General features: G+C 50.8%; 1 protein-coding gene across 1 annotated transcript; it reads right to left on the reverse strand.

Annotated features, from left to right (window-relative positions):
- Positions 1-5493: 5493 nt before the first annotated feature.
- On the reverse strand, positions 5494-11009 carry LOC104541853 (chromosome unknown open reading frame, human C14orf180). Its single transcript, XM_010186004.1, has 4 exons — positions 10956-11009; positions 8999-9125; positions 7894-7920; positions 5494-5696 (listed from the first exon to the last, which is right to left on the reverse strand). The coding sequence occupies exons 1-4, from the start codon at positions 11007-11009 to the stop codon at positions 5494-5496; spliced, it is 411 nt and encodes a 136-aa protein (XP_010184306.1).
- Between the last annotated feature and the right edge of the window lie 13924 nt (positions 11010-24933).

Genomic DNA, 24933 nt, shown 5'->3' on the forward strand with positions numbered 1-24933 from the left:
TCACAGGGCTCACCAGTGACTCCACTGCTGCTTTCAGTTCTGCTTGGCCGCTGCTTCAACAAATACAGCGGGTGTTGAGATGAGAAGCAGACCCCAAAATTACCAAGAGTGACCCAGATGAACGTGGGATTTGCATGGCAGAGGAGTAAAGTTGTGCAGACTTCAGACATTTATCCCCAGGTACACACGTGTTGAAGACCCCAGTTCGGCAGGAAACTTAATCAGAAAACTTAAGCGAGCAGTTCAGCTTAGGCCGCAGTTGCTCCATCACTGTGTTCCCTGTGATACCAAAACCGCAGCCAGAAGGGCTTTGTTTTCCCTGTGCAAATCGCCAGTAGTGCAGGGACAGCCTTACCTGGTGGAATGCAGTGGGGTGAGCTGTCTGAGGTGTTGGGGTGCTGTTGTACTGAATATATTCCCCATGTCCTGGCTACCAACTGTGGTTAATTTCCCTGCCAGAACTGGGCTGGAGGAATCTGGGCTGCAAGTGTTGGCTGAGCCTTTAGATCAGTGCTGTTTATTATGGTTTTTATAACGGAGACACGATTTAAGGCATTTTTTGGAACAGAATTTCCTCCTGAGGGCACAAATGCTCTTAAATACTTGTCCCACTAATTCATGCGGTGTCTTTCCGCTGTGAACTTTCGATAGGAATCCGAAAACAGGAGCGTGGTGGTTTACTTCAGAACTGCAGGACACGCGTGCGGTGCCAATGTCTCCATGGTCCCTTGCAAACCTGGTGACGATAACCAGGATGGGTGCTGGGGCACAGTGTACACTGATACGCACCAGGAATGACCCCGCTGCTCTCTGTGGTGCGGGGCAGGCTCTTCTCTTCACAGCTTGGAGAAGGTTTTGGGTTGCCCTGGCTTCTGCGCTCCTTTCCTTAGCACTGGGATCCGTGCATGGAGCATGGGCTGTGGTGCGAGGGGAGCAGGGCAGAGAAGCGCAGCCCCAGGCCAAGGTGGGTTTCTAATGGGGTCTGCAGGGGTTTGGGCTCCTCCTCGGCCCTGCAGGGTTTGGTGCCGGCTCTGTCCCTCCCGGTAGGGACATTTCTGTTCGAGATGTCCCCTGGCACACACAGATCGCTGCTGTTTAACCCGTGCAGGGTCCAGGGTGGCAGCAGAGCCAAGGCAGGGGAGCACACACTGCACCCTTACACTGCATGGGCAAGGGGGGCCTTTCCCTGATTCAGGACTCCTAAAAGGCCAATGACCCTGGCATGACCCTGCTCCTGTGATTAATTAATTTAAAACACAGACTGACAGCTGGCAGACACCACATTGTGACAGCAGTGCCCATCCCTCGGCTGCCAGCCCACGCTGTCCTGCAGCACAGTGCAATATTCTGGCTCAAAACAGCCAGCTGCTTTTAGTGAACGGCCGTTTATTTGCTGCTGAAAGGAAAAGGTGACAAAGGGGAAAGATGCATTTATAACGCAGTTATTTAGGAGTTCCAAACGTGCAAGTTCAGGATGAACGCCAGCTGCAAGATGTGCAGTGCACGGAGGTCCATACAAACCCTGTGTCTGATTGGCTTTTTCACCTCCCTTCTCCAGTCCCCCACCTCGACCGTGTTGCACGTAAAATCATTTTTACCATTTATTTTATAAATGTAACAAAAATCCAGCCGTTCATCTGGCAAGCCTTGCAAAAACCAATCCGGACCTTGACAAAACTCTCGTCTTTTCTTCTAAACCTGGGTGTGAACTTCCTCGATCCTGTTTGTCTCCACATCCTAAACCCGCGCCTCAGACCATTTCCTCTGATGGAAAAAGCCCATTTTTATCCGTGGGGATGTTTATTTTGGGGCCCACAGTCGCCCCTTCCTGGGCAGGGGCAGGGTGAGCCTGGCTGTATCCACACCTGCAGTGAGGAAATGCTCGGACAGGTCCACGAACACTGAAGTTGTTGTAATTATTTCTGCTCAAGGTCCTAACGCCTTGGACTGTGAGTTTCTGCTTTTGTCTTCCTCAGGAAAGAGGAAACTTCACCTGAGCTCTATTTTTATTTGCACAAACTCAACCCACACTGCACTCTCTGAAAACCCCACATTTCTCTGAGGGGTCAGACAGCAATCTACTCCATGTACAGCAACAACCATAGCCGGTGCCACGCTTTTCCCGAATTCCGTGTGTCCATGCCAAAGAGCGCAGACTGAATGTACTCACCTCTTCTACCTCTCCTGCTGCTATGGCTGCTATTGCACGTGTTCCCAAAAGAAATGAACCCATGGGACAGCCCGGATCCCACTTTCATAGGTAGCTGAAGGATTTAGGATTTTACTCGTATGAGCTTCCTGACAGATTCTTGCTCCTACAAAACAGGCACCCCAGAAGGGCTGGGTGAGCAGCGCTTTTGACTGCTCAGAAATCACATTTCGTCTTTATTTTCCTATGTTTTTCCCCTCACCAAACCCAAAACCCAGCAAGTGTGATTTGTTAGACACAGAAGTTTATACGCCACCCAAAAATCTGCCTTTCACGAGGGTGGCAGAAAGCGGCGCTGGTTCCCATGGCTGTAAGGGCCCTGCCCCGGGCCGGTGCCTGGGCTCCGGCTTGGTCCCCTCTGCCCTGGGGACACAAACCCAATTCCCATGGCGGTGCTGACCCCAGGTTCCTCTCAGGAACTGACATCTCCTTCCCTGGATCCTTTCATCTCCAAAACATCCCTGCAGACTTCCCATGGGGTGTTATTGCCATCGAGCCCATCAGGCCTTATTTCTCACGTCTCTGCTGATGGGAACAGCAGGGGGCCATAGGCAGAGCAGCAGGAGGCGCTGGGGGGACCGTCAGGGCCTTTGCTGTGAGGGATTTTGGCTTTCGGGCTGCGAGTGAGCAGCACTGATGCTGGTTTAATGAATACCCACAGCTTTAAAAGGTTTGGGGTTTTGGGTTTGGTTGGGGTTTTGTGATACCACCTGCAAAGACCAGAGCTGATCTTTCTTGCTCTGAGCAGAGCCCAAAAGCATTTCAGCCCCTCCAAAATGTGTGTGGCATTCGTGAGCCTCTGTCTCTTATAGCCATGGGGAAAAGCTGTGTGTGAGCCCAGTTTGTGTGACGCTGCCGGAGCCGTCCCCGCATCCCGGGCACCTGGGGTGGCTCTGACCTGAGCGGAAAGTGATCTTCACAACCTCTTTAGGCTGGGAGGCCGTGGAGGGGCTGAGCCCTCGCCCGTGCCCGTATCTGGGCCTCGTGAGCCATGTGGGGCCACGCAGGCTGAGGACGGGGCCTGCGCCGTTTGGGATGTTCCCTCTTGACTTACACGGTCTTTTGCAGTGTAACGACTGCTGTTTACTCACGTTTCAACAGAGCCCTTTGTAAACGCCGAGCAAATGCAAGGTGTGAGCCCGGTCCTGCCCGTGCAGCCGCTGACACAGCTCCCTTTGGCTGCAGCAGGAGCCGGGCTGGGTCCGTGTAAGTGATTCACCGCAGCGTTACCGACAACGAGTTACCGTGGTTTGTGTAGTGACGCTTCCTGCTGGACAGCGCGTTCGCTTCTTATGATTTGGTGATGTACACAAATAAACGACCCGCAAAGCCCGTGTGTGTTTCTGTGCCTGTTTTCTGGAGGTGAATTTCAGTTGCTGCAAGGTGAGACAAAAAGGAGCTCTCAGAGTCAGAGGCAGCACTTCAAGTTTGTGTCCCCTGCGTCCCCAGCACACGGCTTGCAACAGCCGAGGAGCACCAAGGTGCTGAGCCCTTTTGGGACCAACTTCCAGCAGTGAGCCCCAGTGAACCCCAGTGAACCTCAGTTGTGAATCCCAGTGATCCCAGTGAATCCCAGTGAACCTCAGTTGTGAATCCCAGTGACCCTCAGTGAATCTCTATGAGCCCCAGTTAATCCCAGTGAGCCCCAGTGAATCCCAGTGCCGCAGGAGGCGAGGAGAAGATGCTCCTATGTCAGCACACAGTTTTTCCCCAAAGGCCGAGGTGGATCGCTGGCTGCATGGGCAGGTTCATTTTCTAAATGCCAGCTGGATCATTTTCCTCTTGTACCATCAGCCTTTCTCTTTGGGATGGGCCCAAAGGTTCCCATCAGCCATCCTGGAGTGAGGGGTTAACAAGAAACCAGACCACACCATTACCTTGAAGGGTCCCGAGTTATTCCCTGGGGGCAGCTGGTGATACCCCTTTTCTGGTCACGTTTTCCAGCCCTTCTGCTTGCCTCAAAGTGACAAAAGGCAGAAATGATGATTAAAATTGCTGTTTGGGGCTTCTCCTGCTCCATTCACTTGTTTCCAGACTGGGGTTGGATAGATAAGGTGAGGGAGTGGGACCAGGAGCGGGAGCAGGAGTGGTCTTTGGGGCTGCCTTTCACCAGCGCCAATGCTGGGTGTGTTAAAAGGTTCACGTGAAGAAATCCAGTGTGAGCTCTGTGTCCTTTCCTGTGTCCTCTGACTGTGTGGGTATGGGTACAGGTATGGGTATGGGTATCAGGTATGGGTATCGGGTATGGGTATGGATAGAGGTGTGGGCATGGGCACGGGTACGGGTTCGTCTGTCAGAGCAACCAGGCGCTGTTTGTGCCTGTAGAGGCTGTTGGCAGCCGCTCTCCAGCCCTGCTGAATGCCCTGAACTCTGCCAAAACAACCCCTATCTCCTCCTGCCGTGGTCTGCTGATTTCTGCTGTGCATTGATCTAGTTCCCAGTGCACAATTGCCCTGCCACCAGCCCATTTCCACACACACCCCCCTCATTTCACTCTCTTCGGGCCCTTTCGCTCCTGGGAAGCTCACCTACTCGCTGTCTGCTCCAAACGTTGCTGCAGGCCTCCTGTCCCCAGCTCTTTCAGCCCTTCAAAGCAAAAGTGTGGGTTAAATAATGGCTCAGAGCTGGTTGGCTTCAGGACTCTCAGTTCCTAAAGCCGTTCCCCACACTGGCACCAGGTGAGCATCTTGATCATCTGTAATAAATCGTGTACTCCTCCTCCTTTTTTACCTCTTGAAGTGCAATTCCCTGGAGTTGCACTGAAGGGAAACGTTGCCCAGCATGGCCAGCAGGGGAAATGTTACCCAGTGTGGCCGATTTTGGGTAAGGTTGCAGCTCCTGTCAGCTGGGAGCCAACTGAAACATTAAGGAGCAGCTTTTGCCCATGGAGAAAAAAATGCACAGAGGGAAGCAGGGATTTTCTGGGATTTTAGTGATAGTCATGTCAGGTGTGCAAAGGCAGCAGCTTGCCAAGGCTTTGGCCACCAGAGCGGTGTTTGTGTGATAGCTCAGCTTTATTTTAACACTTGGAGACGGAAGCTGGTTTGGTGTTTAAAGCCTTGAGCTGAGATTTGTACTGAGAGCTGCCTGCGCAGATCAGGGTGTCTCTGTCTCTGCTCCTCATACCGGCAGTTCATGAGCTTTTTGGGGGGCAAAATCCAGATACCTGCTCAGGACGAAGGAGCACGAGTTTGGCGGGACAGGGGTGGATTTCCTGCTCACCGAGGTGGATGCTCAGGTGCTGCTGTGTGGGACTGGTGCAGACTGGGAGCAGGTTCCCAGCACTACTGCCGGGTGAACCAGGTCCAGCATTTCTGCGCAATGTGTCTGATCTGCAGCGAGACGATAACGAGCCGCGACCGAAACTCCTCCAGGACCTGGACGTCTTGCCTCAGGCTGGTGTAGCAGAGACTGGCAGCGAGGAGCAGCAGCGCGCAGAGTGAGAGCCACAGCAGTGCAGGCGATCCGGGTGATGGCCCCGCATCCGCTGTACGGGGAGAGGGAAAAGAGAGCAGCATCACTGCGGGGTCCAATTAAACCCTTCCCAAACCTGACCCCTCCGGTGCCGTTGTCCCAGCTCCTGGGCACAGCGGGGCTCTGGTTGTGAGCACGGCTGCAGGCATCAGCTCAGTGATGCTGGAGGGTGAAATATCTCATCTAATGGAGCATTTAAAGAGCTTAATTACATACAATAAGAACAGGACTGCCACAGCTAATGCATGATCTCAAATTTCCCTCCAGCAATTATATTTTACACCTTTAAGCTAAATGTTAGTTTAAGCACTAGGAGAATATTAAGCTACCTCATCTGATTATTTAATGTCCCCCCTCTGAAGCAGGGGGACACCGTGCACCTTTATCTCACCTTACAAACACGGCTCAAGGATGTTTGGTTCAGACGCTGCACGGCCATTGCACAGTTGGTGCTATTTTATAAAGCACTTCGAGTATTAAACATGCAGCACAGAGCCAAATTCACGCCTGAATAGAAACCCACAGAGCGCAGCTATTTTCCTGCCATATGCACATAATCAATAAGGAGATAAAAATGTGGTGTGTGTTATTACGGGTAAAGAGCCAATATTAGCTGTAACATATTTAAATTAGCTTCCACCGCGAGCCCGGGAATACAGAGCAGTCAATTAAACTGTCATACAGACGTACAGAGGGGAAGGGAAGAGTCATAAAACCAAGCAAGAAACACATAATAATGTATCAAAAAGTGCATGGGGAAAAGGTAAAATGTTAATAGGCAGTTATTTTATAGCTAACCAGAAACCAAATCAATGTCCCATAATAGATCTGAGTGAATTATTTGCAGCAAATAATTTATTCCTTTGAATTTAGCCCTTCTTTCTGTTTGCAAATTATCCGTGAGCAGACTTCAATTTTTATACATTTGTTTATTTGGCGTTATTCTGTGAATGGTTTATGGGAAGGTATAGATTTGTATGCAGAGATTTGGGATTTGGGAAGTCAGGGTTTTGTGAGCTCCCTTTGCCTGGTGCCTGCCTGGCAAAGCACGAGCAGTGCCGGTGATGGGGAAACTTCTGAACGGCTTTTCATATCAGTGGAGTGCTTATAACCTTCTCCAGTCCTGCGAACGTCACTTCCCATGTGAAATTCCTGGGTGATCTCAATTGCAAACTTGGTTTTTCCTTACATCCCCTCAATTAGGGAGGGTGTCCAGTCCAGGGACGAGCTCTGCTCGCAGCAGTTTCAGCACATCGCTACAGTTTTGGGCTTTAAATGTAAGTTTGCTCTTTTCTGGATTACAAATGGAAAATTAATGCTTGCATTTGCTAGTTGAATTGTTTGTTGGAACAATTTAAACAATTAAAACCTCAGCGCTTGCCCTGTACCCAGTTTAAGAGAGAGGCAGCTCATCTGAGAAAAGCCCTGGGCTGGGATACGGGGATTTTGGTTCAGCCCGTGCCTGGACACACATTTTGGCTGTCACTGGGGGATTTTTGGTCTTTGGCTCTTTTCTGCCTGCAGCATCATGTTCCTGGCCCAAAAACTGCCTCTGCTGATGCTGCCATTGGCATGGGCACAATGGGCTCTTACTGGGCCCCAGCTGGGGGCTGTGGGGACATTTTCTGTGTCTGTGTGTGCACATGTGTGCACATATATGTAGATATACACACACACATGTACATACATGCACATACATGTACGTGTGTGCCTCTCCCTGCTCCCAGCACGCAGCGGGGGCTCTGGACATGTCCACTGCCATAACAACATCCAGATCCACATGGTGTGTGAGAGTCTGTGGGGCTGCTGGGCCTCAGACATCCCCGCAGAGGGAAGGAAAAACCAGATTATTTGCATTCCTTCTACCCCGCTGCCAGCACATCAATGAATCGTCTCTTCCTCCCACATGAAAGTCAGCAGGGAGATCTGCTGTTTTGCTTGGGGTGCTTTCCCTGCATATCTTGGTGAAAAACCTGCACCTATTCCATTGCCGTAAAATATATTAATTATATTTAAATTAAAAATAGCTTCAGGGGTCCTGTTTTTGTTACCGCTATTTGTCTTTCTGGATGCCTTGTTTTAAAATACCGCACCAGGCCTCACTGACCCCTCGCTGAGGAGAAAACCCACTGAGGGTGTGAAACGTGTTGTGCGCGGGGGGTGTATTTGTGCCGTGGGTGGTTCGCTTATCACACGAAATTTGGACTTACCCATGGCGCAGTCACAGCAGGGAATGGCTGGAAAAGAGGATAAAAACATCCTCAGGCCTGGAAAGGCCTCTGGGCCTGGCGGTGCCTCCAAAATGGCCCGTCCTCTCGTAGGCCCTGCCCACCCCAGCAGGTGAGCGGGCAAGGGGCACTTTGGGGAAGGGAGGGAAATGGTTTTGGGGGTCAGACGGGGATTGCTGCTGGTGCAGGGGGCCAGGAGTAGGCTCTCTGGTTCATCCTGGGATGAACCAGCGGGATTAGGCGAGCAAAGCCCTCTGTCAAATGTGACTTCACCCCAAAATGTCCTGGACTGGCCTCTGCTTGGCAGCCAGCACCCAGGTGCAATTCGGGATGAAAAGTCCAGAGAATGGACAAATTTCAGTGGTGCCAGCAACCTTCACCTACCTGTGTGTGAATAACGTTGTGTGGACAAACCACAAACCACCCAAACAAGGGCTGTTTGCCGCACAGGACCATCATTATGGGCTGGGGCACCTCTCATGGCCTCGTGGAGAGGAGCCAGGGTCTCCTCTGCCCTTGCGGCTCCCTAAGGCTCAGCACAGCTGAACTTGGGATCAGAGGGAGATGAACCAGGTCCCATTGGCTGGGCTGACCATGGTTACCAGTTATTACCAGTGCTGATCCAGGGACAGGCTCCAGCAGGAAGCTGCTGGGGGAAATGCACCCACCAAAACCCTGCTCTGGAGCATTCAGGTCAACTCTGACGGATTTAGGGCTGACTCCAGGAGCTGGGTTTGGATGGGAAAGCCCAGGCCATGCTAATGAGCTCCTCAAGGAATGGCTTTTCCTCACTGTATGTCACAGAAATTTTATCAGTGTATGAAAACCACACAATTTTAGTTCCCTATCAATAAATACATTTTTCTTAGTTGGGTCATTTTGTTTCATTTGTGAATGAAACACCAGCTCTTACTTGGTTGTGAACAGTACACGGCTGTGCAGAATCACAAACTGGATCCCTATTCCAGACCCCTGTGCAGTGTCACTCCCAGTGACCCCCCCCTTGCAACCTTATTTTGGGTGATGGGTGAAATACCAGCTGCTGTGGACAGACAGGGTGGGTGTCAGAAAGCCAGAAAGGTCATACCACGTTCGATGACTTCTTCTGGCTCACGAAAACGAACCCTTCTCTCCGCTTTCCGCTTTTCCCCCACGGCGTGGTCCACGGGCGGCCGTTTCCTCAGGATGGAAGGAGGAGAGCTGCTGCCATCTGTCTAAAGAGTGGATCGAAACACACAACACGTGGCTGTTCAGGCTGGAGTGATGCACCCGTGTGAGGCCCTGGGCATCTGCAGTGATGTGACCGTGTCCCTCGAAGGACAGCGTATGAAACACATCTGTTTTGACATCTATATCCAGGCCACTGCAACGTTTATATATTTATATATGGATATCCTTTCATTGCCATAGATCTTCAGTACTCTAAAGCTGTCTCCTCAGGAAAAAGGTTGGTTAAAGTAACAGACAGCAAGGCGTTCAGAAAGGGTTTCTCTGAATTGAACAGTGACTGAAGTGGCTGCTCTGGGGCAAGAAGGTGATGTGAAATTTCTGAACCACATCCCTGGGAGCACCCTTGACATGTTATCCTGGATAAGCAGCTCCATTCTGGATGCGGCGTTGCTGTTTCACAAGCGGGACTGCAGCAGTGTGTGCTCTTGACTGTCCCGATGGCTATGAGCAGGCAATTTGTTTGTGTTCTGGTATCACAGCTATGCTGCTGCTCTGGCTTTTGCTGGAAGCCACTCTCAGCCCCTGATAAGGGAAGGGGATTGCTCCTTATAAGGGAAGGGCTCTGACAAATGCCAGGACACGGAGCTCTCCATTTCACACACCCCCTCCTTGGGCTTCAGGATTAGGTCCCATTAACCTGGGGTGCCAGACCCCAAGCACAGGAGATGAGCAGGTTTCCCTATGCACCACACTGATAACCTCAGGAAGGCACAAAACAGCAGCAGGAGCTGCCGTGGGGTGAAGAACCTCTTCAGCTTTGGTGCCGTCTCCTGAGGGATTTATAAACCAGATTTCCTTCTCCCTTATCACTGATAAGGACGCTTCATCCAAGCTTAGGGTCACACAAGCATCTGCACCACCCCTGTCTCCTGACCAGGGACAGTGCGTGCTGGAGCTCTGTGGCTTTCACTCAGCATCTCAGAACCTGGAAAACCCATCCTGGGTATGGGAAACTTGGGTCCAACCTCTTTCTAAGTCCAAAGGGCTATGGACCCACATCTCTTGTGCACACACCTTCATCCTTGGAGCCACGGCGCGCACGTGGGAGCGGGAAATCTCGGTCTCTGCCACTGAAGCAGCCTTGTTTGGGCTTGAGTGATTAAATATTAATTGAGCTAAAGAAAGGAAGAATGAAAGAATGACTTTACAGCCCGGTGTTGGGGTGCTCCCTTGGGGATGGGAGAAGTCTGCTCCTGCCCTTGCTCCAATGAATACTTAATACCAAATACTTAAATATTCATTGCAGCCGTGGCTGGGAACAGGGCCTCTCATCTGCCAGGTGAGTGCCCTCATCACTGCTGCAGCCACACACGCTTTGGGACGTAATGAATATTTAACTGCTCTGTGTGAAACACGGCAGGTTTAGGGAGACACAGCAGGAGCTGCCCAGCACAGAGAGCAGCGGTTACAGCTTGGGCTGGGAGGGACCTCCTGTGGCACAGCCAAATACTGTATTTGAGGAGATTTGTAACCCCAAGCAGGTCCTGTCCATGTGGGTTTCCAGACACCCGACATCGATACCACATCAGAAGAGAAACACAGGTTGGGTGGCACCTGGACGAGGGAGACTTAAAAATGAGGCAGCATTTACAATATTTACCAGACTTCAGCAATTTATGAAAATCAAAGCTACACAGCATCAGACAAACCCGACGCACTTTCCCCTCAGACAAAAACCCCGTGTTAACACCCTGTGACAAGGGCTGGAACCCTACCAAAGTGCTGGTTGGGAAATGCTAAACCCCTAAAAACACGCGTTGGTGCAAAGCTGGGGGTGCGGGACATGGACCCCATTGCCCATGGGGGTTACTCACCAGCGGCTCCTCGGCGCGGGGGTCAGACGGAGGGGATGGACATGTCTGGGACATGTACTCCGGGGGCCTGCATGAGGCCCCCTCGGTGGGGAAGCCGCTGCTCGGCCAATGGGGAGGACCAGGGAAACCCTTGGTGGCGGCTCCGCAGCCAGGAGGGAGCCAGGAGGGACCGGTATTGGGGGGGAGAGGAGTTTGCAGCCCCAGAGCAGCGCTGACGTGGGCAGGGTGATGTGAGCCCGAATGTATGCGGTGGCCAAAAATAGCGCTGGTGATAGTGGGGATGGTGCAGCGGGAAAGCAGGGCTTTCCTGGCAGCGGGACGGGGCTGGATCCAGAGCTCATCCATCTGGAGCTCATCCAGACCAGCACCACACACGTGTGTGTAAACGTGGAGCCTGCTCTCTTTATCGTCATCATCTCTGCCTTTCCGCGCTCCTTTCCAGAAACCATCCCCAGTCGCATGGATTTTGCGAGTGGGATTGTTCTTAATCCTCCTCCCGTTCAAAACGTGCGGGTAGAGCCGTTAGGAAATGATATAGATGTAGTGGGATCACATATATCTCCCTCCAGTACAGTTACGGCCTCACTTTATATGTTTTACAAATTAGATCCATTATTAGAGTAATAAAGTGGGATTTTAACGTTAGACATTTCTACAGATATTATAATAAGATTATTGATAGGAAGAGAGGTGATTTACTGTTCAAGAGGCTTTAACAGCCCCTTGTCAAACGCTGAAGGCTGGCCATCATCAAATACACAATTTCCAGCCAGAAATGCCTGCTGTGACTACTGAAATACGGTGGTTTGCTGTCTCTACAAGCACGAGCTGGAGCTTTGTCTGTTGTCCTTTCCCTGGAGCTGTTTATTCACTGTGACACGTCTGAAGTGCCCCAGTTTGGGGTCATTTTCCAGGTGTTTGGGTGGTTTATCCCATGGTGTGCTCACTCGTTTCACCCCATGGAGTGAGGGTTGCAAGGTGCTCACACTGGGACCGCAGGGCACAGAGCTGCAATGTTTAAATCTGAATTTCAGGGATGTGGGAAGTGAGTGGGTATGGAAAGGGCTGGGACGAGAGGGGAGGCATCCATGATGTGGGCTATGATGTGATCCAAAATCCTCCAGGACTGAGCCCCTTACCTTGGCCTTCCTGCGCATTGGGGTGACGGGGGGCTCCTCCTCATGCTGCGACCAGCTCGTGGCTGCAGGGGTGGTGAAACGCTCCCAAATCCCTGCTCTGGTGTCCCCTGCAAAGTTTCACAGCCGTTATTTTGGGATGTCTAAGCTGAGTTTTGGTAGGGAAAAGTCGCTCTTCAACACTTTGCTGATGGCAAACCCCAGACTCAGGTGAAAACGCCTGTGGTCCCTACCTTCTCCTCTGGGTCCTCCTCCCTCCTGCTGTGATAATGACTCACTAGTAATTAGTGTAAGGAGGACCTTTGCTGCCTGCCTTGGCCAGCAGGACTTGTGGAGCTGGGAAGAGGAGGTCACACTCCAGTTTTCACCAAGCTTTCACCTTCTGTGTGTGAATTATCCCATTTATTTTCACTGGTGCCACCCAGCAAGGCACCTGAGAGGTGCTCCCTGAGCTCGGGAGCTTTTAGATGTGAATGGAAACCCCTGTTCCTGTCTTTTTCACTGAATATGGTTTTACTGGGAGAAAGGCCTCGTGTTTGTCTAAACAATCAGTCAGAAACTTTTTGGTATTTTCTTCAAAAATCCCTGCAGAAGAGTCGAGGGAGTTTGTTGTGTTGAAGAAATGGACATATGGAGACAACATTTACCATTTTCGATGCCAGAAACCATTTCTTTTCAGTGCTAGAGATTCCCCTTCAATGTAAACAATTTTTCTGTTCATTTGATTGAAAAATAATCAGACAGCTTATGAATGTTTTCATGAAAGATGGTTATCCAAATGCTGGAATGATCATTTCACAGTGACACTCGGTTTTATGCATTAATTACATTGGTAGCAATGGTTGTAAATGCCTGAATAACTCGTGGTTACCTGGGCTCTCCGGTTGCAGCGGATGAAGACGTCACAGTTCAGATCTCATAGCAGGGACGGGTCCATTCCTACTGAGCGCTTCTGGTTGCAGTTTAACAGCCTAAATGGGACAGACATTAGGAACAAAACACAGGTTAATGCATGAAGTGAAAATAACTTCATCAGCCTCTGAAATCACCGGTAATAAATAACAGTTAAAGTCGTGGGATGATTTCTGCTGCAGAAAATGGAAGGATTTCCTTGAACAATGCCCTTCTTTTTAAAGTGATTTTTCATCTACGCTTTGATCTCCTTTCATGCAAAATATGTCAGGAGCAACGCTGGACAAAGAAGTCACAAATGAATTATTTAGCTGATGAGTGTCACCTCTATTTCTCTCAGCTAATTGTTCACAAATAGATAGTGACTTTTGTGAATGTATTCATTATTCAGATTTATTCAGCGGATAATTGCGGGGAGTAACTCTTTTTCTGCAGATTGGTTGGAAGCATTTTGCTGTGAACATCAAACGGTAAAAATCTGTCTGATGCAAGACAAACCCAAAATCTCCGTAGCTGCTGATGGAGTCCTTAGGCAGGGGCAGTCGCTGCAGCCATGAGGAGCAGCGTTTTGGGGGACGCAGCGACACCGCGGGCCTGGGCAGCGCCCATCGCACGTGTAAAGGAGTTCTTACAGGAAAAGCGTTGCTTAAGCGTTTGCTCGGCAGAAAAATAAACCCAGCCTGGCCCAAACGTGATTGACTTCCCCAGGAATAAACGTGAACAGCGCAGACAAAGGAGCGAACCGCACCACCGGTGTTTGCCTGCAGTGGCCCAGTGGAGGGTGTCTGGGAAATAAACATAACGCGATAAAACAATTTTACGCTCGGAGGATAGCTCTGTAACCATATGAACTCTTTTTCCATTTCCTTCTGCGGGAATAAATATTTTAGACAAGCAAAGTACTTGGTAAATGATGCCTTTGTGGGGATTCGTCTGGCCTGGTTCAATTATTTTGAAACCTAGCAATTTTCTCATATCATTGAATCTGGTTTTATTGCAAATAGGGTCATAGAAATAGTCACTCGTCGTGATAATGGACTTAGTTTATCTTAACTATTAACACTTCCAGTAGCTTTACACACGCGTACGTGTTCAATATTTATGGATATGCACGGTGTGTATATATTAATAATGAAGTAACTTTATCTCCAACAATCTGAAAACAAAATCACGTAACCCCATACAGTGTGGGGTGCGGTGGTAACTGGAGGCAGCGTATCAGGATGACAGAGCAGAAAAGGAGAAATACATGAGAAGGGAGTCTCCCGTATCTTCTTCACCTCCAGAGTGTCAACTGAGCCCGTGTTCAATGTTCCACCCCTCGTGGTCCTCTCTGCTCCTCGTCAATAATGCAGAGATGCACCTTTTGGCAGCCAGGTAGGTTGTGTTTGACCAGAGCCAGGGCATACGTCAGGACGAGTGTCAGGAGGAAGGAGCCAGGCTCTGCTCTGGGATGGCCAATGCCAGGACAAGGGGCAATGGTCCCAAGCTGGAGCACAGGAGGTTCAAGCTGAAGCTGAGGCCAAAGTTTGTGAGTGTGAGGGTGCAGAGCATGGCCCAGGCTGCCCAGAGAGGTTGTGGAGTCTCCTTGTGTGGAGACACCCAAAGCCCTGGCCGTGTTCCTGTGTGACTGCTCTGGTGATCCTGCTGTGGCAGGGGTTGCACTGGGGGAGCTCTCCAGGGCCCTTCAACTCCTGACATCCTGGGATCTGTGAGGACGTAAGAAGGCAGCAGTGTCATGAGCGGGGTGCCTTCTCCTTCTGCCGCTGGAGAAACGAGTTCACTGCTGGAAGGTGTGGACACGTGTGTGGTGCAGTACAGGGCCATTTGTGCTCCTCAGGCTGTCCATGAGGAACATGAGGTGTGCATCTCAACCTGAGGACCAGACACAGCCCCTCGGCCTGTGCCTTTCCACGTGTCCTTCCATGAGTCCTTCCATGGGCCTTTCCATGGGTGTTTCCATGGACCTTTACATGGGCCTTTCCTTGAGCCTTTCCATGGGCCTTTACATCAGCATCCATGACCAGAAGGGTCGCTGTTGATGTCTCATCTGATGGCCACTCCAAAATGGGGCCTTTTTTTGGAGCTGGAAAAGAGCGAAGATTGGCAACAAAGGCTGATGGAGACAGAGCAATGAACGTCTGACAGCGCTGCTGTGTGTGCAAAGAGCAAAGCCATTGGTTTTCCTTTCTGCACGCTCCCTGCAGTTCCCAGGAGCCGAGTGTGGGCTCTCAGAATTCACCATTTCTGAATGGATTTCTGAGATCTGAACCTGATTCCTGCTCCGTGGGCACTGTCCAGGAGCAATTTAACGCTGCTGAGCAACCCGGTCTCAATTCACCCCTGGCACAAATCCATCGACTTATAAAAACTATGGATCCATCTCCATTTCTTAAAATTGCCTCTCTTATTCATGCTTCTTTTCAAGTAAATTTAGGAATAACCACAGAGTACTTGTGGTGATTTATAGTAAACACAGAGAGCATTTCTGGGCTGCTGAAATGAACTTCCTAAATAATTACAGCATGATCTCACAGCCATTTCATAATTGGACTCCTGGGGTAATGGCTAAGCTATTATTTGTGATTCAACATGCGTTTTTATTTTGGTAAAGTCCCATAAACCATTAGTTTTATTCCACCTGAGGTTTCCTAATCTGTTCTGCTCATCCTGCCGCCAGGATCTGCAATGTAAAGCAGGTATTGATTGAACAGAGTCACCCAGGAGCAAGTGCTGGTGTCTGCTGTGGGCTCGCTGCTCCCATCTCCGTCCCTGTGGATGCAGGAGATGGGCAGGGCTGGAGCCAGGTCGGTCCGAGCCAGCTTTTGTCACACGCTCATCGCATTTTGGGGACAAAAGGGAGTGGAAGCAAAAAAGGCACGAAAAGAGACATCCTCAGGAACAGCCAGAGCAGGATTACCTCCAGAAATGACATTTTGGCAATAATTACTGCTGTGTTGATTGGGACTTTCAGCAGCGATTCCTCATGTCCGGGGTGAGTCTGGGGCTGAGGACGGCTGCAGGCTCAGCCCAAAAAGGGGATCAGGGGTCTTGTCTAAACCCCCAGTACCAGAGGATCCCGTTGAGGGTTTCAAGCTGCCGTCCTTGGTGGGTTTGGGGACCTGGTAGCCATGGGTGCCACCCTGCGCTGCGCAGGGCAATGGGAGGGCACTGGGGTGAATGGTCCTGAGCTCCCTTTGCTGGGTCACCTTGGAAGGGGATTATCTTGGATTAACGGCATGAAAGAGGACAGGAAAATGGAGAAAGGAGCAGGCTGAAGTGGGAGGAAAGCCCAAATGAGGGAAGTATGCATGAATTGGAAAGAGCTTGGCAGGTGATACTGGGTGATGAGGAACATACAAAGCAAGTGGCAAATCCTCCTGTCGTTGGCAGCCACTTTACAGTAATGCTAAGTCCGTTAATGCCGACATTTGTTCTGGGTTTAATTTCTTGTAATTAGTATGTAAGGCTCTCTTTCACCTCTCCAGGCCCTGGAGGCCGTTGTTTTCAGAGTAAAACAAGCAGGTTTAGCAAAGAGTAATTGGTGCAATTTCCCAGGCTGGCCAAGTGCTGCTGGAGCTCACATTCAGCTGCATCGCAATTAAAGCTGAGGCAAGGAAATGAAGCAAAGGGAACCTCAGAAGCACACCAAAGGGAGCCTGTGGGCATCAGGACGCACGGACAACACACATTTTCACAGTCTTGTTTAGGGCTAGGGCTGTATGAGAGCTACAGAAGCTGGTGAGGGGCCTGTTCCTGCCCCGAAGGCTGCATGAACCCAAGAGTGACCCCATCTCACACCAGGAAAGGACCTGACCCACAGATCCCAGAGGGATGAACCCACAGCTCCCAGAGGGGTGAACCCACAGATCCCAGAGAGGTGAACCCACAGACCCCAGAGGGGTGAACCCACAGATCTCAGAGGGGTGAACCCACAGATCCCAGAGAGGTGAACCCACAGATCCCAGAGGGGTGAACCCACAGCTCCCAGAGGGGTGAACCCACAGCACAGGGAAGATTGGCCAAGAAGCCGCAGCGTTCAGCGAGGGCATGCAGTGACAGGGGCTCTGGGAACCCCAAACCTCTCAGACGTACCTGTGGGTCGCAATGAACACCAGCACCATCTCGTCCTGCACGGACAAACCCTCACGGAGCCGCAGCCGCCTGCTTCCCCCAGCAAATTCCTTTAAGGCGGTGGAAGATGCTGTAATCAGACGAGGTCATCAGCACCGGAAACAAGATCCAGAGACGGGCAAGGTCTAAAACACTAGAGTTTCCATTGAAATTAAATGACGGGGCCGTAATTGCTGTGAGAGAAAGGGGAAGCAATCATTGGGACAGCCCGAAAGCTTTCAGGCGCCCTCCTGGAAGGACGCGGGCTGTGAGCAGGGATCTGTGCACGGCAGAACCTGATAGCACAGCACAGCTTTCACTGGAACCGGCTTAGATACCCGCTGGGGCACTCGCCTCTGTGGGTCCTGGAGCTTTGGCAAGGTTTAATGGGGATTTCACCACACAGCTGAGCAGTTTTATTACCGGGTTAAATAGAAATGGTTAATAAAGTAATAAAAATGGGTTGGTTTTGCTCCTTGATTTCCAAACACGAAGCTGTGGTCATGATGCTTAATAGTTTGTAAATAGAGTGGGGCAAAGCACAGTGGTGACCACTGCGAGGGGTTGAGGTGCCTCCCCGGTGCCCATGTTGCTGCTCCCATCCATGGTCTGTGGGTGAGGAGGAGAAAACGGGCCAGGATCCCCTCTGGTGCAACATTACTGCTGTTATTGGACACATCTGGGGTAAATTTGGCCTGGATTTGTCTAAACTCGATCTTGGGTAAAATTAAGAGTACCGGTGCATTTGGCTTTACAGTGTATTGTCTACAGCAGCTCTGCTTTGGGCGACTGATCCCTGCCTAAGGAATCGCACTGGAGCCCAAACCGTGTTCTGAACGCTCCCCAGTGCCCTGCCAGTAACGCAGACACCGGTTCCCACCTTTTCCTGTAACTCAAGTTAAACAAGAAGGAATCATCGCAAGGCACGGTGTGAATGTTTGCACAGCCACATTAAAATGAGGAATAAACCCCTCTGTCCTAGGGGGGAATAGCTGGGAAAATCCCAATTTGACCTGGCACTTGTTGTGTCTTGGGGGGGTCTCTAAGGCAGTTTGGAAAGGACAGGAGTCCCTGGGGGGGGGGAATCATTAGTGATCATTAGTGACCATTAGTGACAGCAGGAACCCATTTCCCGTCGCTGATGGCTGTGTTTCTCAGTGTTTCCTCCAGCTGTCTTCGGGGAAACTGAGGCACAGCGTTGCCGTGACTCCCCGAGGGGGCTCAGGGAGCAGCAGAGCTGGGTGCTGCGGTGCCCTGAGGGCTCATCCCACCTCCCAAAACGCCCGTGCTGCTGGGGCAGGCGACTGCAACCAAGGGCATCTGCAGGCTGAGATGTTCCCCCTGCCCAGGGAGAGCAAAATGAGGATCCTCAGAGCATAAAAACCATAGGAAATGCTGCAATAAATCCCCAAACACACAAAAGCAGCCCTGTCCTGGTGCAGGGCACTGAACAGCCCCTGACACAGGGCACATCAACCCCCTGAGCCACAGCTGGAAACCAGCACCAGCAGCTCAGGAGACGGCGCCCGTGCAATAAACACGAGGCCACCTCGATTTATTTTTTTTTCTGTGTCCAATTATGCTATTTTCAGAATTCCTGGGCTCAATTATAGCCCTAAAGTTGCTTTTCCTTCCTCCAAGGCCTTGTCCCTGAGTTAGGCGGCCCAGAACAAAACAACAAGTGTCATTCCTCCTGTTATTCCCGTAGCGACTCTGGCAGCTCCCAGCCTTCCCCACGCTATAATTAGAGCACCTCGCGCTAATTACGGACGCAGCGCTGGCCCTGGCCGCATTGGCAGCCCCTGTGTTTGCTGGGGGTTTATTGGGGTGCAGACCCCCTCAGCATCCCAGTCCTGGAGCAGATTGACCCCGCATGGGCACCTCTGCATCTCCTGCAAATGTGCCTCAGGGTTCATTTTAAATGTAAAATTCCCCCCTTCTGAAGTCTCTTTTTGTTTATTGGAGCATATTTTACATTTTCCTTCACTTTTATGGGAGGTTTGGGTTTCCGCGCGTGCCAGCAGCGTGCGGAGCAGGCGTCTGAGCGCTGAAGTGGAATTGTGATTTACGGGAGGAGAGTGCATTACCAGTAAATTCAAGAGACTAAATCTGCCACGCAGAGGACTTCTGTTGTTTCCATCACCGCGCAGACGTTATGTCCTGTCAGACATCCCAAGGGGCGCCTTTGCTGCAGGCACCAGCGGCAATAACTCTGCTGACAAATTCACTGTACGCTCAAGTCTTCACCTCACGCAGCCGTCAACCCTCGCTCAACGCAGGACAAGTGAAAGAGGGAAAGCACAGGCGTTAGTCCCCGTTCTTACCAGCGCTGGGTATCCCCATTTTCCAGCACAGGCGGTGTTCTCCATCAGAGCTGTTTCTCCTGGGGTGAAGGAGTGCAGTGCTGTGGACCTTGTGCAGGGAGGGAGATCCCATGGCTGGATCCCTTCAGCATCTCTGGCACCGATGCTGTGCTCCCTTGGTGCTGGCTCAGATACACTCAGCTCTGGTGGCATTTTTGGAGAGCCACCAGGTCACCTCTGGTCCTTCCTGGGTGTTCATTTGCTGAAAGTCTCCTTTTTTATGACTCCTGCAGTGCAGGGAATTACCTCAGGTCACAGCATTTTGCCCCGTGCAGTTTTAGGCTGCAGTTTTCCAGACTTTCTCTTCTCCTCATCACCAGGTTCAAGTTAGCGATGGGCAGTTCATAGTCATTTATTCTCATGGCAACACCCTTTACCTTCCACATCTCCTCCACGGAAGATGCCATGCTGCTTTGCTTTGATTTTTAACTACTCAGACCAGAAATAATGCTAAAGAGCAGGATGAGACCTAATGTGGAGCTGTGATGGGGAAACCAATTCCCAGAGCTCCTGCTGGGCCCACACGGTGATTTCTGCATTCACAGATGTCTGATTCAGCACCAGGGAGACACGAGATGAGACGAGGCGATGGGGACAAGAGGTTGTGTCCAGGCATTTCCATACGAGGCTGCTGTAACCTGCGATTCCTCAGTTTCACCTCGCTCTGCACGGCTGTTTGGGTGTTTAATAAGGAAGCAAACCGTGCAATCAAGGCTCTGCAGACAGAGCCGTGTGGTGCAATCAGCCCTGCTCAGCTCCTTCGCCCGCTGCTGCAGCACCAGCAGTGGGTTTATCTCAGCGTTGTGTCGGCGTGGCAATTTGCCCAGGCGTTCCTCAGTTAAAAGGAGGAAGCAGCGGGCAGTCCAGGCACTGCCTGGGCCGTGCTGCACATCTGATGCTGTGGTTTTCACTATTTCTGTCAGGAAACCAACTCCAAAGAAATCAGGCAGGAACACAAGTGACAATGATAACAAACAGCCTTTACCTTTTGGTGGGTTTTGGGGTTTTTTTTTTCACTGTTTCTTTTCATATTCACACAAAGTGCTTGTCTGTGTGGTGGAATTTACTCCAGCTGGCACTCAAGGCTGCCTCATCCATGGTAAATGGTCCAGGGACCCTTGCATGAGGGATGCCCAGCTCATGTCATCTGCAGAAGATGCAGGATGTGATATTTGGGTGTCCAGCCCCATCCCTTTTGCTTTCCCTGGTGCAGCAGCAGACTGTCAGGAATACTCTGACCTGGTGAAATTGGTTGCTTCTGAACACAATTTCTGCCCAGTCCATCCCAAATCCTCCCAGTCCCAGCCAGGGAGGCCGCACAGAGGAGGCCCCTCTGCCCTGTCCCCTCCAGCTCACACGGAACTCCCATCTGCCAAAACCATGTGCTGGGGTGCTGTCAGGGACGTTTTCTTCTTATTCGGGATTTGGCAGCCCTCAGTCCCTTCCTGCCGCAGCCATTGTACCATGGACACACTGATCCTCTGTGGCATGGCCACTTCTCTGCTGCACCCACTGACCCATGGACACACTGATCCTCTGTGGCATGGCCACTTCTCTGCTGCACCCACGCTGCCATGCAACACGATGTGCCCTGGGCTTGCACCACTGCCATCCCATAGTGTTTGCCCCTGGTGCTGGAGGACGCAGAGCGGCTGTGTCCGTGCGTGGGAGCATCATGCACAGCTGCAGCTGGGCTCACGCATCCATGAGAAACCACAGCAAGCAGCAAGGGGACAAACTGGGACCCCCTCCCATGGGCCCCAAGCACCAGGAGGTTTTTGCTGCAGCAGATGAAGCAAAGGGCTTGGAGAAGCTGTGCGGCTTTGGCCACTGAGCATCTGAGTGTTCGTGTAGTGCTGGAGTAAAATAAAGGTTAAATAAACCCGTATGTTCTAAGGGAGAAAATGCTGGAGACTGACTTTAAAAGCAGGCAAACCACGCTGAAAATTGTGCACTGCATTGGGTGTCCAGGGCAGTGTCTGACACTCACAGTGCCACGGCTGTCCCAGCCCGATGACATTTGAGCTGTGTAATACTCAGATGAAAACCTTTTGGCTTGGACCCAGAAACAGAGATGTAGAGACTGATAGATTTTTTGTTTTAAGCCCGGAAAGATCCATATTATTTGATTCCCTCCATAACACTGACCCACACTGACCGAAACATGATTTCCCAAATAGTGTCTGAGCATCATTTGCAACCAAAAATAATTGAGAAGTCCCAAGGCCCTGTTCCCCACCGCTGTGTAATTCCTGGTGCCTGTGTAACGCTCTATTGATTTGCCTGTTTCCTACGCTCATTTTGCACCGTGCTAATGGCTGACAAAACACAGAACACCAGAGAAACAGCCCCCAAGTCCTAACAAGAGCCAACCACGGTTCACAGGTCCCTAATTCCCTTATCCCCACATTTATTTGTGGTGTATGCTCCCCACACACCATGTGGCAATGAATGTGACCCGCCTGTGGGAATATTCCGTATTCTGAAAGACATTTGAGGCCATTTACCTGCGGATGTGGCCCCGTACCCGTCCATGCTGCCCATGCACCCTTCGGAACACCATGATCGCTTGGGAACACCACGATCCTTTGGGAACACCGTGATACCTTGGGAACACTGCAGTCCTTTGGGGACACCACGATCCTTTGGGAACACCGTGATCCTTTGGGAACACTGTGATCCCTTGGGTACACCGTGATCCCTTGGGTACACCGTGATTCCTTGGGTACACCATGATCCCTTGGGAACACCGCGATCCTTGGTGACACCATGATCCTTTGGAAACATCACGATCCCTTGGGAACACCGCAATCCTTTGGGGACACCACGATCCTTTGGGAACACCATGATCCCTTGGGAACACCGCGATCCTTGGTGACACCATGATCCTTTGGAAACATCATGATCCTTTGGGAACACTGCAGTCCTTTGGGGACACCACGATCCTTTGGGAACACCATGATCCCTTGGGAACACCGCGATCCTTTGAGAGCATCACGATTCCTTTGGACCATGCAGCCCTTTCAGGATCCCAGCGGCTCTGTCAATCAGCGCTTGCTTTGAATAAGCCCAATTAGGTGTATCTCTCCAGTGCAGGATTATGAGGAACTGAGAAGGGTCCATTTGCAATGGTTCTTGAGGTGGTCGCTGGTACCTGCAGTGTTAATGAAGATTTATTGAATTAACACCACGTGGTTCTTCAGTAACCCAGAGTTCGCACACAGTTAATCAGGGTTGGAGCCTATACATGCTTCAGCTTGGTGAGCTGCTCGTGTCTCATGTGTGCAGAACTGATCAGCTGCAGGCTTGGAAAAATCACCCAGAACTTCGCTGCCCCTGCTTGAAATCGGTTTCCTTCCTCATAAGATCTTTTAACAACTCCCTGCAGAGACGCCTGGATTTAAACTCCCACAAAGGGGTTTTTTCTCAGCACATTGCAGAGCCCTCATAGTGCAGGTAAGGTTGCTGCAGAAAGCTTTTGGGGCCTGAATGGGAAATCGATTTCATTTTTTAACATCTCTTTTCCCCCCTCAAGCCTCACATTAAAGCATAAGGCGATAGGCAACTACTTCAGCAAAATCACTCGGGCATTGAGGGAGGAAATGTCACTGCGGTACTTCAGGGAGGAATATTCATGTAACCAACCAGCCCATTAATTACATCTTTTGCTCACATTTTATCACCTTAAACAACACAGCTCAATCAAGGACATCTGAGCATTTTTGGGATATTCAAGGTTAGCTTCGAGGGGGACGTTCAGGTCAGAAGTGTGATGTGCACTAGAGATCCAGTACATGTTTAATGACCGACAATCTGCCTTTGTTCAGCAAGGAGAATTCAAACACAACACTTCTGGGCTTTTTATCTCCATCTGCAAACGGATGGGAGTTTGGCTCTGCTGAGACGCAGCAGGTGTCCAGGTATTTTGGGAAGAATTCTCCAATTCACTGGAAATTTTACTTCTGTCCCGGTCCAGGTGCTGTCTCCATTCATCCAGAGGTGGATGAGGGCTGTGTAAATGGATTTAATCTGGTTTGGGTGGCTGTGGCAGCAGGGGCTGTGCTAATTGCACGCCTGCTGGAAAGGAGACTCTTCCAATATCCATCCTGCTGTGCATTTCCATGCTTCTCGCATTACTGGTGCTGCATCCAGGCATAAATCTGAATGCATTTTCCCCCTGGAGCATCGGCTAGGTTTTCAGTAGGTAAAACCCCCACCTTGAAATTAGGGTTGAAAGCGTCCAATGTAGAAAGTACAAACTTGCCAACGTACTGAGTCTGGTGCTTCGTCTCCTTTATCCTCAGGTCTTTTTCCTGTCAAAGGGGCACAATAAAACCTCTTTACCTGGCCACTGTATGGACACACACATGGAAGCTCCTGAGGCTGTTGGTTCCCGTTACAGCCGTCGCCATACACACAACGGGCACACACAACCACAACACGGAGCTCGGGTGAGGGTGACTCTGGTGTCCCAGGAAATGGTGTCTTGCTGCTGCTCACATGTAGGGGTGAGGAGCCCTGCTCCTGTTTCAGCTCGGACTTTCCAAACCTGCTGCCCACCCCTCTGCCCCCCTGACACTCGCTTTGGTCACAGCTTCACATCTGAACCCACACGGGAGGCAGCGAGGGGGTGGCACCAAGGAGATGGCGCCGTGAGGGCCGAGCGGCCATGTTGGACTGGGACGGGCAGGAGGAGGCTTTGCAATTAGTGGCTTCAATAGTAGATAATTTAGAGAATAGATATTAGATAGATAAATAGATATTCAGATAATACTGAAATCACCTCCCTTCCCCAGATATTTCCCACAAGTGGGAATGTTAGCTAGGCAAAAAGAGACCAGCCCACACGTCCTCTCACACACCGATCCCAGAGCCTCATCCATTGCTGTCAACGTATGAGGGCTGGAACCTCTGTGTGTAGTTGTTTTTTCCTTATTTATCTTTGAATAAGCTTTGCAAATGCATTTCCTCACCTTTAAATTATTTCTTGGCACAAGATCCATGTTTCTGGCTCCACCATGGAGGAGTCCAGGCTGGATTTACTGCGCTCCCTGACTCCAAGCTGCTGGTCAAGGCCGCGGTGATTGAATGCGGGCTGGAAACCCAGCTCCTCTACTTTTTATACCATACAACTTTGCTGTTTTATTCCTGGCTTTTCCCTAATGGCCTGGGAACGTGCATCATTTTTCCAGTGAAATAACCACCCATTTATGTATTTGTCTTGAGAGACAGCACGGTCTGACATTGCATTTAACCCACAGCAAGATATTAGGTTTGTTGAATGGGCACTAAGAGGGGACAGACCTACACACCACAGTCGCTTAGCAGGTAAAATACTGCTCAAATCGGAAATACAGCAGGACTGAAACACTGGCATTTTCAGACCCTTCTTTCTCTTTTTCTGCCGCATAACCCTTTTATGCAATTTACACAGATAAACCTGATATAGCAGAT

The sequence above is a fragment of the Mesitornis unicolor genome, unplaced genomic scaffold, assembly GCF_000695765.1.
Source record: "Mesitornis unicolor isolate BGI_N332 unplaced genomic scaffold, ASM69576v1 scaffold23846, whole genome shotgun sequence".
Lineage (NCBI taxonomy): Eukaryota > Metazoa > Chordata > Aves > Mesitornithiformes > Mesitornithidae > Mesitornis > Mesitornis unicolor.

What these genes read in the sequence shown, in the direction of transcription:
- LOC104541853 (XM_010186004.1), bottom strand. Translation starts at nt 11,009, where the DNA reads ATGTCCCAGACATGTCCATCCCCTCCGTCTGACCCCCGCGCCGAGGAG. An exon ending in CCCGCGCCGAGGAGCCGCTG is followed by an intron (nt 9,126 to 10,955) that starts GTGAGTAACCCC and finishes TCCACTCTTTAG; the next exon opens with ACAGATGGCAGCAGCTCTCC. An exon ending in AGAAGAAGTCATCGAACGTG is followed by an intron (nt 7,921 to 8,998) that starts GTATGACCTTTC and finishes CCTCTTTTCCAG; the next exon opens with CCATTCCCTGCTGTGACTGC.